The 27,907-nt window shown below is 37.7% G+C and overlaps 1 protein-coding gene across 5 annotated transcripts in view; it reads right to left on the bottom strand.

Annotated features, from left to right (window-relative positions):
* Window positions 1-27,907, bottom strand: part of SHPRH (SNF2 histone linker PHD RING helicase) — a 50,916-nt gene that overhangs the window by 15,181 nt on the left and 7,828 nt on the right. For 4 of the 5 annotated variants that reach the window (XM_061378719.1, XM_061378718.1, XM_061378720.1 and 1 more), the window contains 17 exons: window positions 27,748-27,826; window positions 27,249-27,399; window positions 24,161-24,266; window positions 23,383-23,639; window positions 22,399-23,094; window positions 19,188-19,439; window positions 18,319-18,397; window positions 16,216-16,379; window positions 15,871-16,127; window positions 12,374-12,495; window positions 9,574-9,662; window positions 7,732-7,821; window positions 6,072-6,179; window positions 4,932-5,074; window positions 2,110-2,283; window positions 1,703-1,765; window positions 346-571 (listed from right to left, as the gene is read on the bottom strand). In XM_061378719.1, the coding sequence (XP_061234703.1) occupies window positions 346-571; window positions 1,703-1,765; window positions 2,110-2,283; window positions 4,932-5,074; window positions 6,072-6,179; window positions 7,732-7,821; window positions 9,574-9,662; window positions 12,374-12,495; window positions 15,871-16,127; window positions 16,216-16,379; window positions 18,319-18,397; window positions 19,188-19,439; window positions 22,399-23,094; window positions 23,383-23,639; window positions 24,161-24,266; window positions 27,249-27,399; window positions 27,748-27,826 (3,056 nt within the window). The remainder of the gene's footprint in view (window positions 1-345; window positions 572-1,702; window positions 1,766-2,109; window positions 2,284-4,931; window positions 5,075-6,071; window positions 6,180-7,731; window positions 7,822-9,573; window positions 9,663-12,373; window positions 12,496-15,870; window positions 16,128-16,215; window positions 16,380-18,318; window positions 18,398-19,187; window positions 19,440-22,398; window positions 23,095-23,382; window positions 23,640-24,160; window positions 24,267-27,248; window positions 27,400-27,747; window positions 27,827-27,907) is intronic. The other variant, XM_061378721.1, reaches the window with a different exon arrangement.

Below are 27,907 nucleotides of genomic sequence, written 5' to 3'. Positions count from 1 at the left end.
AAGACTGAAGGTAAACGGAATTACAGAACTGACCAATTTGCCGAGTCTTGCTCTATTCTGATTTAACTAAACAAACCCATTTAATTGTATCTGTATACTGTCTTACTAGATGCAATTACAATGCTTACTAATTTGCTTAGGAACCAGTATAGCTTTTACAAACTCTGCAATCATACTAAACCATTTTAAATCAAACCCTGTAAAATAAACACTACGAAAAAGTTTTGTGTAGGCAAACCCTAATTTCAGGAATATAATCTAGATTTGTTCATATTCAGCTTCAATTTGTTTATATTACATTAAAGAGACCTTCCAGCTGTTTCATCACTGTCTCATTTATTGTACCTTATATTCCTTTTTCCATGCTTCAAAGAGTTCCAGAAATACACTGCCTTCTTCAGTTAGCTTAGCATCCATTCGGTGAGCTTTGGCAAAGGAGAGAATAGCTTTCAAGGCACGTTCAGTTTCACTGGTTGCCCACAGTCCTCTGCTTGTGGTAGGTAAACGGTCATCGACAAGCCCTTCTTCATCTTCAATCATCTCCTCAAATATTGCCATTTGGCCTTTGACACTTAAAAAACAAACCCAACATTATACTACTCATCACTGATTTTGTACTTGCATATTTATTTCTACTTATTCATCATATATTTCAGCCCTCTAATATTTGATTAAAGAATAAAGCAAATCAAACAAACATAAACCACTGTTTTACTCAGTACCTCAAAAGCTTCCTTTGAGCAACAGTGGCTTAAGTACCAGCAATGAAATCACTGTATAGGCCACTGTCAGCTCAAAATCATCAATACCTTTGGTAAAGGCTTACACATCTTAATTATCTTTCAGTAGCTATTAATGATTAATACCAACATTTACTTAAAAATGCAATTCTGACTTCTTTAATCAGCAAGAGTTAAATGCCAATGCAAAATATGCTGAATACTTGCACTATTTAAGAACACTACAGCTTCCCAGTTCCCTCCATGACAAATAATGCTGATTCAGAAACACACTAACATTTCCTAATGCTTCCAACAATCATTAGACAACAGAGCTCCTGATGGTAAAGACTTTTCAAAATGTTTTCTCAGTGACCTCAAGATTTTTGAATCCGATTTTGGTACTGTGAGGGATATGAGAGATAAAGTCAAAGAGAAAGCATATGGAGGGCTATTATCTATGCGTATCCATACTGTCCACTAAGCATACTTCTCTCATGTACGCAGGTACAAACTTTCAGCTCACAGCTGATTTCCTATCTGAATTCCCCTGCATTGTAGCTTTAGTTTTTGTTATTTTATGAACTATACAGAATTTAAAAAATATAATAATCTATGAACAAGTATGACATTATACCACTTGCAACTGGACTGCAAAGAAATATTTACACAAATAGGAATACATATCTAATTAGCACACTTGTACAGAAGCTTTCTGAACACTTCGATACTTCATTGAAAATGTATGGTCATATAGCAACTTGAGTAAAAGTGGCATGTACTGGTTCCTTGTACACAACTTTTTAAAATTAAATTTACATAGAAAATTAAAGCTGATGAATAAAATTGCTATCAGGGCCATTGGCAAGAAGTTGCTGTAATTTTTTCATCACCTATCTCAGAAAACTTAGAAGTAGAAAACAGAAAACAATCCAACTTCCACTTCTTTTTATAGTGAGAAGTTTATAAAGCCATGAACTTACGTCTGAGAAAAGAGCTTTGACTCGTATTCTGTGAACAACTCATCAGCCTTACAGAAGACACAGCTGTAATACAGAAGATTGAAAACACTCAGACTGAAGCACTCAGAATTTAATCAGAAACTAAAGTAATTCCTTTAATTCCCTATTCCAAAATATAAAACCACACAAGGTCCTTATAAAAGAAAGAACAATGTAACACTCTTACGTACACCAATATACTAACTGACAGGAAAAGATTTTCTAAGAATAAACCCAAAGTAAGGTCATGACTCTTAACAAATGGATCTGTGATATCTGCGTGCATACAAACCCTAAGTACAGAGTAAGGACTTTAATCTCTTATTTAAAAAAGAAAGGAGAATTTAATAATACACTTCTAAAGTATATTTTCTATTTTCAAGACATACTTGTTAAGTGGAAGTCTAACAGGTCTCAAATGGCAGATAGTGGCAGCCTCAATAACCTGCTTAGAGGGAGGGCCTTCTAAGTTTTTCACTGCTTCTCTTACAATCTTCTGGAACTTCTTCACTTCATCCAGATGGGTTGTGAGCAGATACTGAAGGCCTCTGCAGTCACGGAATCTGATTTAAAGAAACAAGGAACTAATTGGATGCTAAGTCATTGAATCCAAACTTAATTCAGTATTTTGAAGTAGAACAGAAATAGCTAATAGCAATCTAGGACAACATATAAATTTCGTATCATAAGCAGATGCTTATTACTACTAATACTGTTAGAATCATTTATTTGAATCCCCTTAGATGATGTCTGGTATTTGCAGAATAGAAAGACTCCTTCCAAGATTTGAGATACAACTGAATATTAGCAGTCAACACAAGCCTGCAACACTCTGGTCCACAATATAAATCCACTAAAGGTAAACAACTGCACATACCCATATCCTTATTTGCATCTGTTGGCTACCAAACTCAATTTTAATGCACCTATGCAATTCGTGGCAGACACATGCACTGCTCACAAAAAAATATACTGCATTTTGCAAGTTAGTTTTCAAAGTTAAAATTATTAAATGGACATAACAGTGAACCATTTTGCTAAAACTTTACTGACTGTCATGACTGGAGTAAGAACCTGAGCACCAGTTAAGCACTTCCCATACCGTATTGTTCCTGTGGGCAGAGTTACCCTGCTGAGAGTGCACCATTCATATAAGATCATTCATGCGTTCATGTACAAGAAAGTATATTATAAGAATGTGGTTCTACTCAGCATGGAAGCTTTAGTCCAAAACACCCCTTTTGTGAAGTGTGGAAAGAAAAGCACAGGTTTAACACTACTAAAGTCTGGCATTTAATATGACCTGTTTAAGCAACGTGTATTTTAAAATAAAACAGACGAGTTTGCCTAACCAGGTAGCCTGAAAATACATGTAAATTTCATTCACGTCTGTTGTTAATACTATCATTTGCCAAATCAAGGCCAGGCTGGACGAGACCTTGGGTGATATGGTTTAGTGCGAGGTGTCCCTGCCCATGGCAGGGGGGTTGGAAGTTGATGATCTTAAGGTCCTTTCCAACCCTAACTATTCTATGATTCTAAACATTCCAGATTCATAAAAATCTCCCACACCATACTCTGGATTAACCATCTCTAACACTCAACTGCAGATTAGAACTTGTTGCTTTCACCACTGACCAGTAGTACTTCCCAAGACACTAGCTTTTAACTTTTTAACTGCATATGCCAGAACAAGTTAAATGGGAAGTAAGTTTTATCCTTATTTTATAAAAGAAACAGTTGAGTCACAGATAGCTTTGAGAAGATCCCCCTGAACCGCTGAATAGTCCCAGCTCTCTCAGCCTCTCTTGGCATAAGAGATGCTTCAGTCCTTTCATCAACATCATCTTGGCCCTTTGGTGGGATCTCTCCAGTATGTCCTTGTTTCTCTTGTACTGGAGAGCACAGAACTGGGCAGAGTACTCCAGGTGTGGACTCACAGCACTGAGTAGACAGAAAGGATTACTTCCCTCAACCTGCTGGCAATATATTATCTAATGCAGTCCAGGATACCATAAACCTTCTTTGCCACAAGGACAAATAGATGGCTCTTGGTCAACTTGGCATTCTCCAGAACCCCAAGCAAAGACACTTTCCAGCTGGATGGCCCCCAGTATCGACTTTAACAGACAGAATTTCCTTCTTCCTTCTCAGCATAATTTGGGATGGTGGTAACAGAGTAGTCTCAGTGGAGTATATGTCTTTATGTATTTAATTAAATTCTGTGCATATTTTAAGTATCTAAATTTCTGCACACATCAATATTTTATATACACATTAGATATTCATACATATGTATGTGCATTTAAATATTTATATATATATATGTAACTAAAATATGATTTAGAAAGATTTTATTTAAAAGCATAAGGATTGTTCACGTATCTGAGAAAACTGCCTGAAGTTAAACTGTGAGAGCACTCTTCTTCTATGTCTCCCTTTTCTGTGGTGAACTTAAGGAGCTAGAGCACAGAAGATACAAGATGAGGGTGGGAACAAAGGGTTTATTCAGCCTTAAAATCAGATTGCTCAGGGGAGACCTTATTGCTTTCTACATCTATGTAACTGGAAGGTACAGAGAAGACCAAGCCAAACTTTTCCCAAAGGCATGTGATGGAAGGACAAGAGGCAGTGAAATGCAACATAGGAAATAATAACTAAATAGAAAGATTTTTAATTCTTTTTTCCACCAAATAGGTCAAATAGTGGAACAGGTTTCACCTAGAGGCTATGAAATGTAATCTCCCTCCTTGGAGATACCCTAAACTTAACAGGACAAATTCCCATGCAACCTGATTGGGATTAATTTCTGAGCATGGGCCTGGATCTATAAGCTGGGGAATGGTCTAAGTGACCTCCAGATGTACCTTCCAATTCATTATTCTGTAATAGCACACAAAAGTGGTACTGTTGTCTCTTAACAAAACCAAGCCAAAATTCTTTGATCAGAAAAACAATTACGCTATTTTATGGTACTACATAAGGATCTTCTGATATTGCCTGTCTACTTTCCATTTAAGCAAAGCAGTTTCTTTTGGAGGTTATACAATTTTAACGCAATCAACTTTGAATCTTTCTTGCTCAGCAGATGCATGAATACAGAAGACTGAAACTACAGCTTGCTATTTAAATGCAACTGTTAGCATAAACTGGTAAGAGGACTTGAGCAGACTTAACTGTATTCATTAGCCTATTTTAGCTATTCTCTTACTTCTCTGCCATGGAGAGTTTATTAATCTGCTGTTTGTAGTTGCATGTTATTTCATTTTGCACACGTTGAACGAGCTCCTCATCGATGGCATACTGTATTGCTGTGTGGATGACATCCAACCACCAAGGAGAACCTGAATGTATCTGTATGCAAAAGAACAGATTTATCCATAAACGTTCAACAACAACTCATTTCAGGAGAGGCTTATACTGCTCTTCAGGTCACAAACAAAAAACAGTAAATTTCATGGAAAGTGGAAGATGAGAGTATGCTTAAGAAAATATTTATTCTCCTGTTTAAGTGAATACATGATTAAGAAATATTCTACATTTTCTACTGCTGCACCTTCAAATTGCTTTAGTAGAGTCAGATTCACCAAGACCATCTAAACAGAATGGCCACATAGAGATACTGCAATCAAAAACTTTCCTCTTTCCATCTCTCTCTCAAGACAAAAGGATCTTTTTAATCAGGGAAAGCAAGCTTTCTGTGAGATTAATAAAACAACACTGAAGTGACCTTATGATTTTCAAAGGTGAAAGAAAATGCAGAAGTGTACTTCCTCATGTGCCATCTGCCCGCATTTCTTCATTATTTTTTTACTATTAGACAAGTGAGAAGCAGCATTTCCACTCAGGCATTCATCAACTCATTCAGGAATTGCACCTTTCCTTGAAGCCTGAATTGTCACATTGCCTAAACACAATTAAGCCTTAGCACAACAACCACATGCAAGTCAAAGGACAGTTGCTTTGAAAGCAACTGAAATACTAACTGATACACCACAGAAACTATTCAAGCCAAAATCTGCAAGTTATTTACCTAAATTACAGGTGAAGCACAGTTAATATAAAAATCAAGCTGGTCTTAAACTTTATTAGAATTATCCCACGATGTACTTCTGTTTTTAATCATCTGTTCATCAAGTACTATGTGCATCTTCACGCAGAGGACACAGAACATGGTTTAGGGGTTGGGTGCGTGCATGCAAGCACACTGACAAAGTCATGTTCTAAACAGGCCTTCAAAGAACTGTTAGAGATAAAGAACAGCTGGTGTTCTGGATAAACAGATGAAAATAATAGATATATAAAAAATAAATCTCAGAATTCAGAGTCTAAATATGTAAGAGGTACCTGCCTTTCTCTGGAGCTCCCGAATGGTCTGAAAAACTGGCTGTAAGGCCTGATGGGCTTCTGCAACTTCTGCATTGGATTTACTCATATAATGCTGTCGAAGTTGTTCTGCCTGTATGGAAATGAGAGCTTAGATTATGCACAAATCATATTTATGAGGTATAACTGAAAATGCAAAAACTCCGCAGCTACCATAATGTTTTAAAACGGTGAGCTACCTACATGCTACCTCCTCTTTATAGTATTAGGAGAAGGTGATAAAAAAATGCCAGTTATTTGACAATGGAAAACTGGGCAGTATTTCTATAAAGGCAAATTAAAACAGAAAAAATGCTACCTATGCATAGAATTTGCAATGAACTGATAAAAGATCACAAGATATCCAAATAATAAGACAGATACTGATCATCACCACGTAACTAGAGAGGCTGAAAGAACTGAGCTTGACCAGCTTGGAGGAGAGAGGCTTAAGAGGGTACATAATAGCAGCCTTACAGCAGCCAGAAGGAAATCACCAAGAATCAGGAGCCAGGCACCACTTTACTGAAGTACATGGCGAACTAATGATGGATAATGGCTATAAGTTGGAATGGGAGGTTCTATGTGAATTTTATTTCAACTATGAGGATTATGTTTTAACCTCCCAATTGGACAAAGCTCTGAACTACCTGGTCAGAAATCAGTGCTGACCCTGCTCTGAAGGGGAGGTTCAGCTAGGGACTTGCCAAGATACCTTTTACCAAAATGATGCCATAACAACCTGGGGTCTATATGTCCACTACAAGTAACCACTGGAGAAGAGTGAACCCAGCTATTTTACCAGGTATTTCCCTAGTCAAGATTAAGAATATAGTTAGCAGACTTATGCACACAGGAAGTAACACACAGTGACTTGTTCATCTGGCCAAAGACTGTCAACCCTTCTAGATGCTTAGGCAGTACAGGAGTGGAGGGTAAACCACTTGTTGTAGACCATGTGAGTACAGTATAAGTAGTACAGCAAGAGCCTGGACAGATGCTACTGGCAAATTTTAGATTATAAAGAACACTACAAAACAGCATCTTCTCATGAATGTTTCAAAGAAGACATTACCAGTACCACCCACAGGACCAAAACGAGGTAGAAAACAGCTTCAAGACATGACTGAGAAGGTGCAATAGGCAGTAGTAGCTTACATTTACTAGGAGATGGGGAAGCATTTTGGAATGGAAGGCACCTATGCAAGAAAAATAAACTTCACCTAGAGAAAACTGACTATGTGCAGTCAAAATGAGGAAATAAATGGGAGAAAATAAAGGACTCCTAAGAATTCAGGATGATGTATTGTTTATCATTAACATTTATGTAAGTTATTTCCACAAGAACATTGTAGGGTGGGGAAATCACTTTTCAGAGATAAAACTTATTAAAACTTCTACAAAACACTCAAAACATAACAAGAGATCACCAATATTTGGTGGTGAGAGAACAGCAGCATTTCACCGTACATTTCAGCTCTCATCTTCAACACTAAACAACTCTTGATTTTACTAACCTGAAAGGAAATGTATGAAGTTAACCTGAAAGCTATTTTATTTTAGTTAGACAAAATATTGAAGGACAAAAAAAAAATATTAAAAGGTGCTCTTCAAAATGTATCTATATAAAAATGAGTATCATTTACCTCTTCTGCAAGTCGGCTATCACGCAAAGTCGGAGGAATTCCTGGGTGCTTTGCCAACAATTCCATCAAATTGTGTGTAGAATGAAGTCTCTAAATATATACAAAGTTAACAGAAATCATGAAAATACACGCTGCAACATCTTCAACAGGAAAAACTTAAATAGCAGTGAAAGCATACAGCAAAAAATTAGTATTAATTTAAAATCAGTTGGGTTTTCCCCCCCCTCTGTAAGCTAAATCCAGATTAACAAAGAAAATAAATATATTTTTCCTCATTTACTGAGGTAGAAAATGAAACATTAAAAACGCCTTATTCAACACCTCAAAAGTAAATCAGGATGCAAGTTTGACATAAATCATCAGATGATCTTTAAGGTCCCTTCCAACCCTAACCACTCTATGATTCTATGCTTCTGTCCATTCCATACTCATCCTCCTAATTAAAACACCCCTTTGCTGTTATGGAAGATAAATTATTTATCTCCGAGTATATTACAAGGAGACCATTCATTTAGCCTATCTAAAGCAAAATAAAGTATAAGGAAAAAAACAGCTTCCAAGGGTTCAATTTCCATGTTCTTCACTTACCTGCAATAAAAATGACTGAATAAAACATGACCTTTATTTCTTTTTTGGGGAAAATAAACTCAACTGTTAATCTAAGCTAATTTTATTCCTCTTCCCTGTGTTCCCCCTATGTATCCCAGACCAGACCCCTAATATTATGCTACCTGAATATCTCCCACAAAATCATACTAATAACCACCACCATCATAAACTTTCTCACTTTCTGGATTCACTTCACCTTTGTCCTGTCACTATCTCAGCCACTAAAGAGCACTGGCCAGCAGTGAATTGACGTTGTCTTAAAGAGCTAAGCCTACACAACTGGGAAGTACTCATCAGAAGCTGAGCTTTATTACACTAACATATTGTACATTTTGAGGGGGAAAAAGTTTTATCGGTTTGCATAAGCCAGTAAAGCAGCTTAATTAACAACCCTGTTATAAGCAGCTTAACAGGTTTATGCTGATATGACTACGCTAAGTGAAAATGCCTTTGGGAAGTCACAAAGGAGCAGGAAGGAACAAAGAAGCACAATGAAGCCAACAGGTGACCACATGCAAGATAACAATAACTTGCTTAGTGAAGCAATCTAAGTCACTTCTTATTTATCCATCATTAACATTTTAAGTATCTTGTTATGCTTCTGAGAATTTTGGTCAATTTAGAACTGATATTTCTTGAAGAAATATAAAGATGTTACTTAGAGAACCATTCCTTTTTACCAGGTAAATATATGTATATTTTTAATATAGTATTAAAAATGCATTAATATTATTACCTGAAAATTCATTTTGATTCTCTCATGTTTTAATTCCCTGTCAGAGGACATCTTCTGCAGTATAACAATTGTATTATTCTCTATCGTTTGGCAAATTTATCAATCTCAATGCAAGCCCAGCATCCGGTGTTTGCTGGATGTAAAACAATACCATTAATGTGAGCAGTCACAGCCACATACAGAAGTCTATGAATTCAGCTTGTTGAGTTTATTGCAGAACAGCAGGTGGAGATCATACACTGCTTTTGGAATATCATGAACACCCACAAGCAGAAGTTCTTAGAATTCCAGTAGATTAAAAATTAAAAAAATAAAAAAAGGAAACACGGAGGTCTCTAAACAGATTCTGATCGAAAGATTGCGATAAGGACAGCAGGCTGAAGGAGTCATTCAGCAACTACTAGGAGGAAGTAAAGACTGACCTGTGAAACTAAATCTGAAGTATTCCAGTTCTTAACTACTAGCTGATTTATTTTTACATTTGAATGCTCACTCACTTGCAAGGAATCTGTTTTGAGCTTTTCTTTGTGCTCTTCAGATGATCGTAACACTTCTCTATACAGCTCTGCAGCCAATGCATATTCTCCTGAATTAAAAGAGGAGCAGAAAACACACACATATTGTGTTGGGTTTAAATATACAAGCAGCCACAACTGGCCATCACTTGTAACATACTAAGATGCTTTCAGAGAGGGTAAATAATATCTGCTTGTCTTTAAGCAAATCTTCCCTTTTCATTCTGATCCTCCCCCGCCCTCCCCCAAAACCTGGTAAAAGACAGAGTATTATATTTTACAATGACTAAAGCAGTTTCCAAATTAGGTATCTTTTGTGACTGCAAGATCTTGATCTTAAAATATGTAATTACAGTTGCATAAGTCAAAGAAACCTCACATGTTGAGCTAAAAAAAAAAAAAAATCATCTACAACTCACTGCAGTGATGCATTACTGAATTCACACTGCAAATACATAATTCACTCTTCCAGTGAAAACAATGAAAGTTGTGTCACAATTCAGAAAGGCAAAAATGATTAAACACATGCAGGGTGCGTAACTACTGATGTAAGCTGCTAACACCACAATCACTTCTCAGAAAATAGATTATATAACAAAAAACAGCAATAAAAAAGTGAAATTGCATATGGAAAAGCAGTACAAAAATAAATTATTTTTATTTTCTTTGCTCAACTGACAGAAATGTACTTAGCCAGTAATAGGCTCAGAAGACCATGGGGAAGTACAGACACATGAAATGCATGAAGGCAGATAACAAATAACATCCTACATATCTGTACCAACCCTATTTTCAACAAGATTCCTTATATTGAAAGTGTTTCTAATTTTAAGATTGTAGTCCTGCAAAATATTATCGTCATTACTAGTAACAGGCCAAAAGCTACACTGAATTTGAAAGAGTTCAAGCTGAGGCATGTCAGATCTCATCTGAGTTTCTTTTGATCTGCCTGGACCTTTCCCTTGGCTTAGCTGTGATAGCAATTCCTCTCATTCACTAGGTGTCTAATTCACTGGTCTATTTTTTTTTTTTTATTTTAGCATTTGTCTTTGTGTAGTACAACCACAGTTTTATATAGAAAGCAGTAACACGCAGTTACTTCATGTAGAATGAGATATTTACAACTTAACCAATGATGTAGCTTAGAGAAATACACGCCTAGTAAGCATAGCAAAAACCTTGAAAAGTAAAGACATAGGATGAAGTGTAGAATACAGCCATGGAATGCTAAGAGATGGTACACAGGCTTGGCAGTGAATACGAAAGCCATGGCTATAAACAACTCACCCACAGTCAAAGAAATGCAGACCTAGAGCTGGACAAAACTGGTTTTAGGGGCAACAAAGAGAACAAAGAAATAGTATGTAACATTCATAAAAGGCATCATGTACACTAAATTTGATGTTAAAGTGAAGCTGCAGTCCAATGAAGACAGAGAAAGGTGTAGAAAAGTGTGCTAGCAAACATAAAAATGACCCAAATTGGATCCTTGAGTAAGAAAAAAAGAAATTATCAACATAAAAAAAAAAATAAATCTTACTCCTCCTGAGAATTCCAGGTGGTGACAACTAGCCATAGCACTGCCACCACGACTATGAAACACCATTGACCTCAGGACTCTGAAGGGCAGTAGAAAGGTAAGCATAAAAGCAGGAAAAGCAGTAGAAACAACTGTGATTATTATTCTCTTTTCTGTAACAATTAGATCTGGATAACAGCAATTACACCTGTAAGATTTCAGTCACAGTAACAATAAATTAATGGCTTTTCTTATATATGAAGTGCACTTTCTCCTTGCTGATAAAGGTGACTGAGTGTAACAGCAATGCTGGAGGTAAGGGAGACAAAAGTTACAAACCAGAATTCTGACTCAGTCCTGCTTTTGTTCCTCACCGAATGCAAATTTCATCAACCTGATTTTGAAAAAAAATGCCAAACTTATTTTTTTGTACTAGTGTATTTTAGAAGGATTTAATCTGTGCAGAGATCTTTTAAAGGACTTAACTCTAGCTGAAAAACTTGATCTCCATCCTGCAATAATAACAAACCTAACATTTTAAACCTACTAACTACAGACTAGAGAATCTAAATGTAGTATTTCTGTGCAAGTAATGGAAGAGGCAGTCTGCTTGTTCTCCTCTTTGAAAGAAGACTTCAACATGAGCTGGAAAAATTCAAGGAGCTTGTCAACTTTAGAAGACTTATTACTTGGCAAAGAAGCATTTTTTTCACATTCATGGCTAAGTAATTTTAATTTATTATTATTTTGTTTAGTGGGACATTCAAGATGCCTGTAATCATTCTTATTTCCTATTCAAAGCTTTTTTCCCCTCCCAGTTCAGTCAAAATCTACATTGACAGAGCCATGTAGCAGGCAGCAGCCATGAGATTCCACAATCAGTGTAGCAGTTTGCATGGCAGAGGACACAAAGGACGCCCAGAAAGCATTACTGATAAAACAAAACCAGGTTAAACGTAATTACACGAGTATAACATCTTTTATCCTCCCAGTACACACAGATGGCAGAATTAAGAAAGAATATAAACCGAAAAAGCCAGAAATACTCTGAGACATCAAGAAAACGCACAAAACAACACCTTTTCTCCCTCTAGAATGAGTTATCTTATTATGAACACTGTTCCAAGCCTCTCTAGTTTCCCAAGATTTCACTATGGCTTTTCCCCTGAATTCAGAAAAAACATTGCTTTTACATGGTGGCAGCTAAACCATAATCAGCCAACTAAAAGAAGTAAAGTATATGCTATGGCCATCCACTCTTACCTTTAATGATATGGATACCAGCTAAGCCATTCAGAGCACACACCAACTGTCGGTGAGCTTCCTCACACTCTGTTCGACATTTTTTCTGCAGAGATGTTAACAGTTCCTCCATGGTCATGGTGCTGAAATGGAGACCAAATGGCTCAAATGTGAAACAAAACCACAATCCTAGAAAAGTAAAACTGTCATGTTGTGCAGCATGAAACTCACACACATCCACCATACCGTGCAAATGTTCATTCAAGATGTATTTACTTATTGAAAAACCCTTAGTTCTCAGCTTTTCTTCCAGCTAGAGCTTTAACCTAACTTGAACATGAAAAACAGGTTGACATCTCCTAAAAATAGAAATAAATAAAAAGCAAGGGGAAAATTAACTAAACTAATCCTTCACAGGGCAAAATATTTTGCTCTGTTACAGTGGCAAACTGGATACCAAGCAAAAATACACCTCATTTTGCTACAAGCTGTTAAAATTAAAAAAGCTATGAGAGACTACATTTCTTCACCCTGCAACCAATCTAAACATGCAAAACTCATGAGGTGTCAAGGGAAAGAAGAAAATGTGTGAAATGAGAATAGCGAAGATTAGTAATTATAAACTTCCTTTTCTACATTTGTTTGTAATGTTTGTAATTCATGAGAGGAATTCAGTCAGAAAAGAATTAGCTTAACATAAAAATACAGGAAATGGAGAGATAAGAGGGAGAAACAAGAACAGAGATGAAAAAGAAGAAAGGGAGAGGCATACTCAGAGTACTGTGTACAGTTCTGGTGTCCTCAACATAAAAAGGACACAGATCTGTTGGAACAAGTCCAGAGGAGGGCCACGAGGATGATCAGGGGACTGGAGCACCTCCCGTGTGAAGACAGGCTGAGAAAGTTGGGGCTGTTCATCCTGGAGAAGAGAAGGCTGCGTGGAGACCTCCTAGCAGCCTTCCAGTACCTGAAGGGGGGCTATAGGAATGCTGGGGAGGGACTCTTCATTAGGGACTGTAGTGATCAGACAAGGGTTAATGGGTTAAAACTTAAACAGGGAAGTTTAGATTAGATATAAGGAAGAAATTCTTTACTGTGAGAGTGGTGAGGCACTGGAATGGGTTGCCCAGGGGGGTTGTGAATACTCCATCCCTGGTAGTGTTCAAGGCCAGGTTAGACAGAGCCTTGGGTGACATGGTTTAGTGTGAGGTGATCCTGATCATGGCAGGGGGGTTGGAACTAGATGATCTTAAGGTCCTTTCCAACCCTAACTATTCTATGAGTCTATGATGTATAGCTTGGAGTAAGGCCAAAGGATAAACAATCCAGGCAGAAAGAAGACTGCTGTGGACAGGAGAGTAAACAGCAGTAACAGTCTACAACAGCTGACCTGAAGCTGTTTCTGTGATCAGTTGCCACTATGAGATCAGACACTAATCCTCTCCCCATAACTCTGCTCTTCAGCCTTCTTCACCTTCAGGAGAAGAATTTATTATTTGGCATTTAACGCTGCGGAGTAGAGCAAGAGGTGACATAACCTCTGTGCAGTCTGGGCCCAAGCTATGTGGGAAGAGTATCCTTGACAAGGCTTTTATTTTACCCTCCTTGCAACCCTGTTCCATTTGCAGAAACTGTTCTTTGAGTTTACACTACAGTGTTAAACTAGAGCAGGCTTTAAATCACTATAATCACTATTTATAATTAGCTGGGTTGTGCAGATGTTGGCAAATACACATAGCACACACTGCTCATACTCTGATACTTCTACCATTAATACTTATCTTTCATTTTCAAAACCATCAGCAGTTTCAAGAGAAACTATAAAAATCAAAAGGACGCATATATAAAGTATGCAATTTGATACATAGCTTGAGATTGACAACTAAGACAAAAAGAAGTGGTTTTTATTCTAACTAGGGAAGCCTAGAAACCTCTTTTTGAGGCCTATGCTTTTGCTGAGTGTATGTCCTCGTTTTTCTGTCTCGCTTTTTCATGTTTCGCTTTCATGACAGAGGTGAAAAAATACCTCACCCAAATCTAAACCAGTCATCTAACAGAGAATATACACCAAACTCAGCTTTCTTGTTTCACCCCAGTTTGTCTTATCCATGTGCTCCAGCATCACCCCAGTTTGTCTTATCCATGTGCTCCAGCATCAACTTCATTATTTCCTTAATTTTTTCTTATCCATCAAAGTTCCTTGCTTCATTATTCTCCTACACCAAACCAAAGGCAGGATCCAAATCTCTCCGTTGGGGGAATGTTCACTGCTGAAGTCAAGTTTGGTTCACAAAAAAGGTATCTAAGTAGCACTGGGAAATGACTTTGCTTTGTACATGCAATTTAAAGAAAGAATTAATTTTCATTGCTAGTGTTTCCACCACAGTTACTATGCAGCTGTCTCTCCACAACCATTCCACCAAAATCAACACAGTTCTAAGCTGTCCCCAGCATACTTGGCTCAGTTTACACATTTTGTTTTTACTTCACCGGCTCATTTTAATGCAAGTAATCTTTTATAGGCTGGTGAGAATATTGATTACTCCATGTTTGAGTCCTTGCTTCCACACTAGCAGACTGCTAGACAGAAAATGCTACAACAAATTGGCCCCTGCTGAAAAAGGGCAAAGTGTATTGCGGGTGCTTAGTCATTATTAAGTAGTGCTCTGTACGAGAAAAGGGAAGGAGTAGGACACAAAACTTCATAAAAAGACAGAAAAAGACTGAATAGGATGGGTGTACAAGACCAGGAAACACTATAAACATCAGCAGTGTCAGAAGTTTAAGCTCTTCCCCACATGTAGCTTAAAAAAGAAATAACGTGAGAGCCTGGAACGGAAACAGCCTGTTCTTTCACACCCCCTCCCTAAGTGAATGGCAAAGTAGTAGCTACATTTTGCTACTAGGCTGCTAGTTACATACTTCTGGTCTAACCAACCCTGAGACCAACTAGTTTTTTGCAGGGCACTTCCGAGGAAAATGATCTCAAAAGCACGCACAGAAAAGGGGGAGAGAGGGGAGAAATGGCAAAATCTCCTACATTTGAACAGCTTTCAAGGTTGGATCTACATTTACAAATTCTACAGCCTCACATTAACATTTTATTTGAATTAAAGAAATTATTCCATTCTGTTCATTCATTTTGCTGTTTTTTCTCATTTATGAGCATGAGTTTCATAAGAGACAAAAGAAAATCAGTGGGCTTATTTAAAACTGAAAAAGAATCTGGTTGTTTCGCATTCAATCTGTCACCTGCAACATCCATAAGCATCATAATATTAATGCGTAACCACACAAACAACTGCCTCTCAGTACCATGCTCTTTATCACAAGAATTTTCCTAACTACCCTCTGCATCCTATTCAGCTTCTGAGGTCACATACCTTGGTATGCCATGGTTGCACATTAAAAAAGCTTAAAATTAGGCTTGTTTGAGAACTGTACAAGATCTTCCACAGCTGGGGACAATAAGGGTTTTCCTTTGTGTAAAGAAAGCCATTTAAGTGAGAGAAATTCACCTTTTCTGTAATGGCAAGAACTCTCCCCGAACAGCTTGTGGATGACAGCAGGCCTGCCTCAGCCGCAGCAAAGGGTACAGAATAGAAGTCACAGTCCTTCTATCTAGGCTACTAAGCTTAAGAGTCCAGTCTGAAATCTTCCTGAGTTTTGCCAATGCATCCTGGCAGCACACCTCGTGCTGGCGATGATAGAAGTGTCTCTCCACAGGAGAAAAGTGAAGCCAATGTACGTTTTCTGTCTGAGGGGGGATTTGAATCTGCAATTCAAAAACAAAATAAATAATTTGCAAATAAAGCTATTACCAATGTTGTTCAGGAATTGTAAAACCAAAAAGTCTAATTTACTTGGTCAATCACATCCTTCTTTGCTGATCTCCACATTATCTTGGCAATTAGACTGTAGAGAGGCTGGGGATTTTTCCTACAATAAGGTCGATACAAAAGTCGGTCCCACCAATGTTTGACCCAGTAAGGATCAATTCCAAGAAAAAGGACTAATCCATACAGATCTGCCAAGAAAATAAAGCAGTTTAGTACAATATTTGTGTTTTAATACTTAACAATATGCCTCCAAAAAAAATTTTATACTAAGGTTATTAGGCAAAAAGCAAACACATTCTGGCTGACAGCTTTTCCACATGTTTCCCAGTCATTCCCTCACCAAACCAGCTAATTTAAGGCAGAAGACCAGATGAGGAAAGGTAGTGGTTCTCTCCTTTAGCTAGCTGTTAGATTTTCATAGAACTTGCTGGAATGTAACTATTTGCGAGACACTTCCCTAATTTCAAGTTTAGCAAAACAAAGCAATGAATTTGAAAGTATTCAGAGCAGAGGTGAGAGGCAGAATTGACATGACCGCATATGGTTAACCAAGTTTGCCAGGTTTTTCTAAAACAATATTGCTCGGACTCATTACTCCACAGCCTGCTGTGCACCAACTGTCTGTTGCCCACCATCCTAAAAGGGGCTGCAATTCAGAAGACTCACTTTTCTATTAAGGCATGAGAAATTAGCAAACCAAACTTTTACTGTTTTCTTACTTGATGAGAGAATACAGCTTGCTCGTTCTGCCCAATTCAGAAACTCACCAATTTTGGGGATGAAATATAAGGACATACTGACTTTAAGCTTTTAACTAAATCTTACTGGAAAGATACTGAAGCACACATTTAAATGCTGCATGTGGATAATGCAGAAATAGAAATATATAATGGTATCTTACGGATAGTTCTTTAAGATTTTATGGCTACATTCCCATTCTGTTAGCTTTATCATAATTCTGGTACTCAGCTGAAAGCCATAAGACATTAATCAAATACATCCTAGACAAGGGGAAAAAAAATCCTGGGCATCATTTATATGAAGGATGCAACTGTTTACCCAGAGGTCTTATCCCACTTTATTACAGCAGCAGCAGCAGCACAAATTCAAATCAGTCAGCAGTTTTCATCCCCATGTATAGCCTGAGCATCTGGCCAACACGTATTATGGACAATATGATATTTCAGTTATGTATTAAATCAACACTATCACACATAAGGACTTGAAAAAGTTAATTATGACAGTCAAATCAATCACTTCCTTCTACAGTTTTTGCTTTATTAACTATGTATTCTCACTTCTCACTACTGTTATGTGCATTTATAAATTTAATCCACAATTCCATATTGAATTAATCTACAATATCGCCTTTTATTATAGTCTAGTATCTGAATATTAGTTCACATATGTACACAAATGAATACACTGATTTATCTGCTTTCAAACTCATTGCCTCAATGTGTACCACATATTCCTAAATCCACCAAAGAACATAGGGAGATAAAGAAGTTAGTTCCATTTCTTTTTTCTGTCTCTGTCTGAAGCCTGTCTACAGAAACAAAAAAGACAAGATAAATGACAGCTGCTAACATACAGCCCCCTACTCCCCACATCTCAATTCATTAATTCCTTACATAAGGACTTAAGACAGCTTCATAAAGCTTTAGAATGATTTTTAGAATTTATATTCATGGCAGTTGAAGCCCACAGTAGCTCATACAGGGCTATGCAAAAAGCAAATACAGCCTGCTTGCTGTATCTGACAGTTAGAAGAGTTCTATAACCACAGAAGACTATCTTTAGCTGCAAGAAAGAAGGGTTAATATTTACCCAACTCTGCTAAGTGAAAACTGAAGAACAGACTTGAATCAGCTGTTAGACATACAGGTTCTCTGCTCCCCAAAGTATCTGTCTAACTCAGGGAGATAAAAAGATTTCAGGTCTGCAATTTTTATATTGATGCATTTATTGATGGCATTATCACATGCTTAAGGTTTATGGCTTACCAAGTCAAGAGTACCTAATGAATTCAGAGCAAAACTAGCTGACATTTTAACTGCTTCAAATCACTATCTAATTATCAGCACAAGGAAAACCCACAGATGATACTGCTACATACAATCTCACCTTCTAATCCTCGCTGCACAGGAGTGCCACTGACACACCATCGATTGATCCCACTTAAACGGAGTGCCATTTCAGCAGCCTAGCAGAAGAAGACAGAAGCAATGGTGGGGAATCGAAAACAGCAGAATACAGTCTGAAAACACAACCACCTTATTTTCAAGAAGTCTGAACATCTTTTCAGTGCCTAAGTGTAGCAGACCTATAAGCAGCATCAGTATAATATATCATAAAAATGTGTATGAAGTTATTCATCTTTTTTAAGGTAACTGAAAGCAGAGAAAAGCCATATCCATTTCCAAGTAATCAAGTGCAAGTATGGATTCACAGAAGGCAGTTAGCAAACAAAACTGTATATTAAAAAAAAAATTATAGAATTAAAGCCCGTAATCCATTATGTAAGTAATATTTTTGTCATAAGGCAAAAGGGCAAAGGGCAAAAAAAAATGGATGAATACCAATTAAAATAATCTCCCTCTGCAGACTGCAGTCTTAGAGTTTGCAGACAGACTGCTGATTATTTTAGCTTCTACACCCAAAGGACATATCTATGCCTCTGAACCATGTCAGCGAACAGGCTAGTGTCTTGTTTGAAACTATCAAACACCAGATACATGATGACCTAGTTCTTTAAACTGTCGGTATAGATTAGGTATTTTTTGAGCTGGACATACTTCACAGTCTGCCAGAATTCCAAAAGGAGAGCCGTTTAATAGTAAGTATCCCCAACAAAAACATCACTTCTAAAGAACAAGCCTCAGGGACAAATTATCCGAGTGTACTGAACATTAAAAGGGGAGCAGGAAGTCTATTTTATTATTTACAATAAGCTTGTCAAAACCTTTCTAAGTGCATAACTGGGAATGTCACACCTTTGCAGTAGTGCATTCAACCATCTGTGCTTCATCAAGGCAGATCCTCCACCACTCCACTGCTACTAAGGGGCTTGGAATGGCCATATACCGCTTCTGGTTCCTGAAACGGCGTCCATCTTCACTGTTGCTGTGGGGTATATCCACATAGTTCAGCTCAGTGCGAAGGACATCATAAGTGGTGATAACCACCTCCTGCTCTGCCAGCATGTGTGGCTGCAAAAAGCCATGCTTCTTCACACCTTGATACACCTACATAGATTTGTATTCAACAGCACATTAGCAAAAAATGAAGGTAAGAGACACCACAATAAAAATGCTAAAATACCAGTTCAATTTAATACCTGTATGCTTTTAGCTGTGTTGCTCACGTAATATGAAACCCTTTGTAAAACCTGTATTCATACAGCAGCATGGTGGGAAATCCATGTAAGTAACAGACAATAAACACAATACAGACATTGATGCAAAATTTTTAAGTATGATTATTTATACTTTCACAAAATATGGGGCTTTTTTTCTCCTGTCAAGGAGAGGACTTCAGTATTTTCTACAAGTTATTTGCTTCAAGATTAAGTATTCTGTAACGTTGTACGGAGCAGCAGTATTTAAGTCAGTGTAACACGTCTGGCCCTCTCCTTTACGTAGAAATATTACCTTTCTCCCCATTGCTCCCAAAATTTCATGGATAATTAGGCAAAGACAGATGTATGCAGTGAAATATTTAAAAAACCAGAAGCGATATTCTGGGTAATGTTTAAACTCCAAAAATTATTTCTACAGAGACTTGCAAGATAGAAAGAATACCCTAGTAAGAAACAATCCCTGCGCACCAACAGAATATCATTATAAACCTTTCATAGTGATATTTTTCTAATATCAGAAGTATTTCTCTTATCTCACTTGTCTTCTTAAGCATGATCTTTTCAAAACCATACAGCAGTTTAAATAGGAAAAAAAATAAGAAACTGAACATTTTACTATATGATTCCTCATGCTAGCATTATATATTTTATATATATAAGTATATTGAGTCCCAATATACTTAAATACAAAAATATGTTCAGATTTCAAACACTGTGTGGTACAATACACATAAAATTCATACCAACTTTTTTTCTCTTGGTCCCAATTTATTTCAGGAATCTACTTAAAAATTACAGGCACCCATTGCTTACTTCAAGAATTTTATCATCAGCTACTTCTTGCCACTCATCTGACTATTAATCACAGTACTCAGTTTCCCAATCTTTTTTTAGAAAGAATCTTTATTCTAGTCTCATTTTCTCAGTCTATGGGTTCATGATTTATAAGAATGCATCACCTTGGTTAGTGTTTATCAGTAACTACCTACAAACACTTTTACAATTTAAGAAAAATCACACCATCTTTCAGTACCTGTGAGTGTCACAAATTTTAATGTTCTCTTAATTCACACAACTAATAGTTAAAAATACCAAAAATCAAGGTGACCTTAGGAAACCTCAATTGATTTCACCCCTCTTTATTCTTTGATAACAAGCACATAATCCCACTGTTTATTTCACTGTTAATTAACTCTGTGTTCCAGTAACACTTTTCCTTCTACACTGTTCATATGGCTACAGTGTTTCTGTCAAAAGTTTCTTTCAGCCCCAGGACATGACAACAGAGCATGTGTGCAACCAGGTAAATGCACAGGAATGAAAGAGAAAGAAGGGGATGGGGGAAAAAAAAAAAAAAAAAGAAAAAAGAAAAGCATGCTCAATGAAGCATCTGTTAAGAACCAAAAAATAGCTGCTGAAGTCTAATGATCTCTTCCAAGTGTTTATGAACAGATTTTCCGTAGGTTTATAACTTGGCCAGGTTTTGGTTGTTTTCAGAGCCACAGGAAAAGACAACCTGCCACAAAGCAGGGCCTATCAATAAATTTTAATTTCTTGTTCTATTATATAAAGCCATTAGAATTTCCCATAGGTTGTAAGCAGTTTGAAGAATAAAAAACACCCTTCATATGCAATGCAAAGCCTGTTAAATTGGGAAGCTGGCTCTTTGAAATGTCTGCACTATGCAAGTCTGGATGACTTTACAGTTGGCAGTTAAAAGAAAACAGTGCCTTTAGAACGGAAGGTGTCACACAGCTTAAAGTACTGACATTCGCTATTGAAACTATTTTACTGTTACCATGTAAATCTATTTCTGACAGTTTTCATCAAATCTGGTATAAAACCTGGACTGGGTCCTATGAAAACTGTGCAAATTTTACACATTTGTTAACTGCTGCACTAAAGCTAATTAGACTGCTCACACAAATGGCTTACTGAAAACCCAGGAATTCATTTATACATTGGGCATGTAGGCAGAATAGCTGAAGGTATCAGATACATCCCTGAATACAAAGCTTCCTCTCTTTATCAATCTACTACTACTGTTATTTTATATTCAAAATATAAGGGATCTACAGTTCTCAAAGCACTTTATCATTACACAAAATTCTTGCCTACTAAAAATATGAAGGACAAAACTTGACTACATCATTATTAAAAGACAATGGCTACCCTTGAATACTGTGGTAACTATATTAAAACCAAAACAAAACCTGTACAGCCATAGTTACTATACGTATAATTGGATTTTAATGATAGAGCTATTAGAAGTTAACTAAAAGGACAATACATGGCCTCCAGAAGAGCAGCATCTTAATAAATATGGCAGATGTCAGAGACAATGTCCAAGCTGAAATGGTGTTATTTTCAGTAAACACCAAGGCTCAAGACTTGTTTTATAATGCCTGAGAAATAGAAACTCAAAAGTACACTTGTTACCTGCTGAAGTATTTGCATTCATCTGGAATGAAATGAGAACCAACTGTCAGAGAGCTGCCTAGGTGTAAATGTACACCTACAAAAAAAACATAGAAACAGCCTTCCCTCTCAGAAATCACCTGTTGTTACAACTGCTCAAAATTTGCTTCCACTTGATAAAGATACTTAATCCACTGTACCATCTCCCAGTAACCAACTAATAAGGAAAAAACAAGGAACTAAATGCAGTCTTTCTGGGACACCAATGCACTGTGTGATGCCAAAGCACAGATCTAATATGGAGAAATGTAGAATTCTGACAGCAAGGACAAGGAACCCTCTGAACTTTATGCGATATAGAATGTCAGAGAGACAGCCCCAAGCCTTGATAACATAACTCACTAGAATATAAAGCTATATAATCTTACCAGAACTCGAAGAGAAGATGATCTTACATGCCTGTTGATTTCATCTACCCACTGGTGACAAATTGAACTTGGAGAAATTATCAGAGTTGCTCCTGTGGAAACTGGTTTCATTGCCACAAGGCAATGAGGACAGTAGAAGGGCTTGATCTTCAGGTTTTCCTCTTTGTAGTTTACACATTCTGCATGCTGCCATAAGTAACACTTCAAGCACTGCACACGAGCTTTATAGTCAGCCAATCCAAGCTCACCACAGATACATTCAAAACGATATTCAGAGGTATTAAATGGAAATACAGAACTGTTATGTTGCACACTATTGCCAGCAAGTTCTTGGGAATGTGAGGACTGATCCTTTGGGATTTCCTGCTGGACATCAGCTGTAGTTTTAGAAACATCACCATTGGGATGACTGCTCACATCACTGGAAACAAGGAGGTTACCATGCAAATCAGCAGACTTTGGGACCACAGCTTCCTGCTGAACATCATTCTCTTTAACAGAGTTCTCATCATCTGCTTCAGATTTCCAGTTACATTTGCTAGTTGTACAATAATCATGTTCTTCCATGGTGATATCCACCCGCAAAGGAGTTTTAAGGGCATTTTCAGAAGTGACATCACTATTTCTTGAATCTTTGGTTTGAGTTTTAGCATCAATCAACTGCTTCTTCTGAATGCTTTCTGAAGTCCTTGCTATCTACAAGGTAAAATTAACCAAGAATGTCAGACTTCCTCCTTACCTTTGTTTTGGAATGTATAAGCACCAGATGTAGATAATATTTTAGCCCCAAATTTAATCTACTTAGGATTTTTGCTTCTTTGCTCATGAATGTCAAAGCAAATGCTGCAGTCTTATTCATTTTTATCAATAAGCCAGTGTCACTGAACTAATGCATGCAGACAATGCAACTGAGGTTAGCATGCAATTGACAGAAAAAAGATCTGCCTTTGCAACATTTGAAGCAACTACAGCAGCATGTTTTACCTGCTCTTTGGTTCTTTCTCGCCTCTTCTGTTCCTTGTAATTCTTTCCCAGCTTGAAAGACCCAGCCAGACCATGTCCTTTGACTTGCACAACTACTTGTTCTGCGATCAGTTTTTCTAGAGTTCTTTTGAGAAGCCTTCTATTTCTCTGTATGTCATATCTATATATAGCACTGATGTACTTAAAGATTGCAATAATGGATGCTCCTTTCTTCACATTCATTTCCTTTACAGCTGCTAATATCATCACTCGTAAGCCTATATGCAGAATCAAAGCAAAATAACTTACTGCTCAGATAAAATGAAAGTTACTTTGGAAAATGCATATTAACAGAACTCTAAACACTGCTTTGCATTTTTTAGATGAGCACAAAGACAGGCAGCAGTCCTGACAAAGTGAGGAAAGCTACTTAAGGTAGCCCAACAAATTGGTATTTTTCAATGATTCTAAGATAACATTTAATAACAACAGAAATAAGTCACTCAATTTTCTTACTGAAGCTTGTAAAAAGAGTGTACTTCAGTTAAATGCATAAACTCTTTTACAATGACTTTTAGTTACATGGAGCTCTGTAGCTCAGAGTTCCGAGTTGGTAATTTTACTTTTACAAGTGTGGATCACTTGTTTGTAGTGTGCAATCCTACATCACAGTGCTCAGCAAATGAATAACTTCATTTTGCAGAACTGAAGATTAGCCTTGAACTCATATAGTCAGTGGCCAGTATAAGACTTGTGCCAAAAGCAAAAACGTATTAAAAAAGTAATGAGGAATACTTACTGGGATATTGTATTTTCTCCTTCAATTTAAGCTCCATTTCCTTTGGCTTTTTCTTTTTATTTCCTTCTAAAGGTTGAGGTGGAACAAAGAAGTTCACAAGCTTACCCTAATACAGACAATATTAAATAGTCATTAGATGATGTTTCCCCACAGTCATTCTGAACTCCATTAATCTTTTCACATCTGAAAATAAGCATGACCTGCTACAGATGTGTGCTCAGAGAGCTAATTTTTAGTGTACAGAGTGATAACCCATTTGGTTCAGTTTCTTGGCAAATGGTGCCCAGCACCCTGCACTGAGAATAAAAAGAGAAGCTCTGCAAGCTGCTTGGTCCTCCACGACTTCAGAATTAAGCTGCAGGAATCCACAGCTGTAAGTGATCAAGGTTACTGATGGGGTAAGAAAAATGTGTATTTAATATATAACTGGAAACACAAAAGGAAGTAAGCAATACTGATTGAAAAGCCCTAGTAGCTGTAGAACAAGTAAGTTTCTCTTTTTAGGGATTACCCCAAAAATTATTATTAGGGATTCAGCAATAGCAATTTAATTCAAGGAGATGCATACTCAAGAACTGGGATATAAAAAAAGAATCCCAAAGCTGGAACAAATACAGTGCCAATATTTCTATGATTAACTGCTTTATAGCTGTATTCAGTGACACTTCATCTGCCCTGTCCAAGTGGTTGCTTTGCAGAGTTCTTAAATAGTGACCACAATAAAACTCCAGATGCTGTTTGAGCCCTACAATTAGTTGAAGTATTTGGAGTAACTCTGACATTGGCTTACACAAGCCAGGAGTCATATAGAAAGTCTGCTAGAATAGGAATAAAGCTGATTTTCCCCTCTCCCCCAGGGAAATCAGACAAAAGATATTTTATATTTAAAAACAAGAAAAACAGATGACAAGGGGCTTTCCAGATGAGAAGAACAGTGCCCTTTAACCACAGGCAATGTCATAGAATCATAGAACCATAGAACAGTTAGGGTTGGAAACGACCTTAAGATCATCAAGTTCCAAATGCCCTGCCATGGGCAGGGACACCTCACTCTAAACCATATTACCCAAGGCCTCGTCCAACCTGGCCTTGAACACTGCCAGGGATGGAGCATTCACAACCTCCCTGGGCAACCTATTCCAGTGCCTCACTACCCTAACAGGAAAGAATTTCCTCCTTGTATCCAATCTAAACTTCCTCTGTTTAAGTTTTAACCCATTACCCCTTGTCCTATCACTACAGTCCCTAATGAAGAGTCCATCCCAAGCATCCCTATAGGCCCCCTCAGACACCGGAAGGCTGCTAGGAGGTCTCCACGCAGCCTTCTCTTCTCCAGGCTGAAAAGCCCCAACTTTCTCAGCCTGTCTTCACACGGGAGGTGCTCCAGTCCCCTGATCATTCTCGTGGCCCTCCTCTGGACTTGTTCCAACAGTTCCATGTCCTTTCTATGTTAAGGACACCAGAACTGTACACAGTACTCCAAGTGAGGCCTCATGAGAGCAGAATAAAGGGGCAGGATCACTTCCTTCGACCTGCTGGTCACACTCCTTTTGATGCAGCCCAGGATACGGTTGGCTTTCTGGGCTGCAAGCGCACACTGAAGCCGGCTCATGTTCATTTTCTCATCGACCAACACCCCAAGCCCTTCTCTGCAGGGCTGCTCTGAATCTCTTCTCTGCCCAGCCTGTAGCTGTGTCTGGGATTGCTCCGACCCAGGTGTAGGACCTTGCACTTGGCATGGTTAAACTTCATGAGGTTGGCATCAGCCCACCTCACAAGCGTGTCAAAGTCCCTCTGGATGGCATTCCTTCCCTCCAGCGTATCAACCAAACCACACAGCTTGGTGTCATTTGCAAACTTGCTGAGGGCGCACTCAATCCCACTGTCCATGTCAGCAATGAAAATGTTGAACAAGACTGGTCCCAACTCCGATCCCTAAGGAACACCACTCATTACTGGTCTCCAGCTGGACATTGAGCCATTGATCACAACTCTTTGCATGTGGCCATCCAGCCAGTTCTTTATCCACCGAGCGGTCCATTCATCAAATTGATGTCTCTCCAATTTAGAGACAAGGATGTCGTGTGGGACAGTGTCGAATGCTTTACACAAATCCAGGTAGATGACATCAACTGCTTTACCACTGTCCATCAGTTCTGTAGCCCCATTATAGAAGGCCATGTCATATAATTCTATTCAAGATCCCAAAATACTAGCTAAGATGCCTGTCCCAGCTACTCATACCATGAAGTATGATGTACCTCTAGCTCTCCAAAAGCTATGGTCTCTAGCTGTTGTTGCTAGTTGATGTCCAGGTGCTTTAACGTTAATACTCCCTTCTTCACACTCCTCAGTGCTGACCCTCTGATACATTTAAGTATCCATTTGTTCTGAGAATTAGGTCTTTTTAACTGAGAAAATTACAAATAGCCAGGAGATTGTTATGAACAGATGTACAATGAAACTGGCTGCTATCAATTCAAAAGGATTTGATTCAAAACTCTTACCCACAGAAGCAGTAAGAGTTTACTTTAGGATAAAGGTCCTCTCCCATCAGAGATATTTTTTTGTTTTTGTGAATGTGCTAAGTTTTCACAGGACGCATGATAAGGAAAGTGAGAAGATGAAAAACTGTTGCTAAATAAACCCATTTATTGTATGAAATAGAGGGGAACAGAAATCTTTATTCACCGAGTTTAAATTCTTCCTGTTTTAGCACAGACCATATGTCTAATGATACTCATCAATACAATGAGGTGAATGGGAGAATGATTTCCAACATACTAGACTAATTTACATATTTGTACACTCCTGGAGCATGTGTAAACTACAAACAGCCTACTAACAGCGCAGTTGCCTGCTAACACCCTTGAACAATGGCAAACTATCAATGACTTCTCATGCAAACCATTCTACTCTTTATGCCACCAAGTATCACATCCTAAAAAAGAAAAACTTTCATTATAATTTAATCTATCTTTAAATCTGTACTTCTACAGAACAGAAAACAATAAAGAGAAGAGAAGTGCATTTCCATTAGTTCTGAAAAGTATTTTCTTCGTACTAAATCATATCCTGGTTTTCTTACCTCAGGTAATGTCAGATCATCTTGTTTAATGTCTGGTCTGGTATGAGTCAGAATAAGAGCCAACACTTCTACTGTTTTTCCAAGACCCATCTCATCTGCCAAAATGCCTCCAGGCCACTGGGGTCCAGCAATTGGATATTCTCGGATAATACTAAAATTCAAGCACATTCCCAAATGAGTCAGTAACTAAAGAATGGTGTGACCCAGAAGTATGTGTTCAGGAACTCATGCACAGCACAGCTTCAGGCAAAGTTCGGAAGGTGAGGGATTAACTTTTATTAGCTAAGCTGAGACCAGTTGGGTTGGGAGGGGAAGGTTTTTTAGGGTTTGGGGTTGTTCCCCCCCCCCCCCATTTAAAATATCACGGTTCCAATTCTTCAGTTGCTAACTGAAAAACAGTCACAATTTATCTTATATCCTCCACGTAAATCTACCAATAAAGTTTTCACAAATAATTACCTTGAGGTCTTCTGAAAAAGAGTTAACTATAAAAACATACCAGCCAGTAAATGGATTATAGTAGATTTTTTCTCCATCCAGAGTGATGACCTCCCGCCACAAGAAGTGCAGTGCATTTTCTAAGGAGAAAGGGCTCATATTACTGTTACGAGGTTTCTGTATAGCATACTGCTTAGTATTGCTCAGCCTTATTGTGATAT

The sequence above is a fragment of the Neopsephotus bourkii genome, unplaced genomic scaffold, assembly GCF_033783945.1.
Source record: "Neopsephotus bourkii isolate Nb327-2 ecotype Australia unplaced genomic scaffold, CSIRO-AGI_Nbou_v1 NB_1767, whole genome shotgun sequence".
NCBI lineage: Eukaryota > Metazoa > Chordata > Aves > Psittaciformes > Psittacidae > Neopsephotus > Neopsephotus bourkii.
The sequence above is the reverse complement of the archived record's forward strand: the minus strand, read 5'-3'. Positions and strand labels throughout refer to the sequence as shown.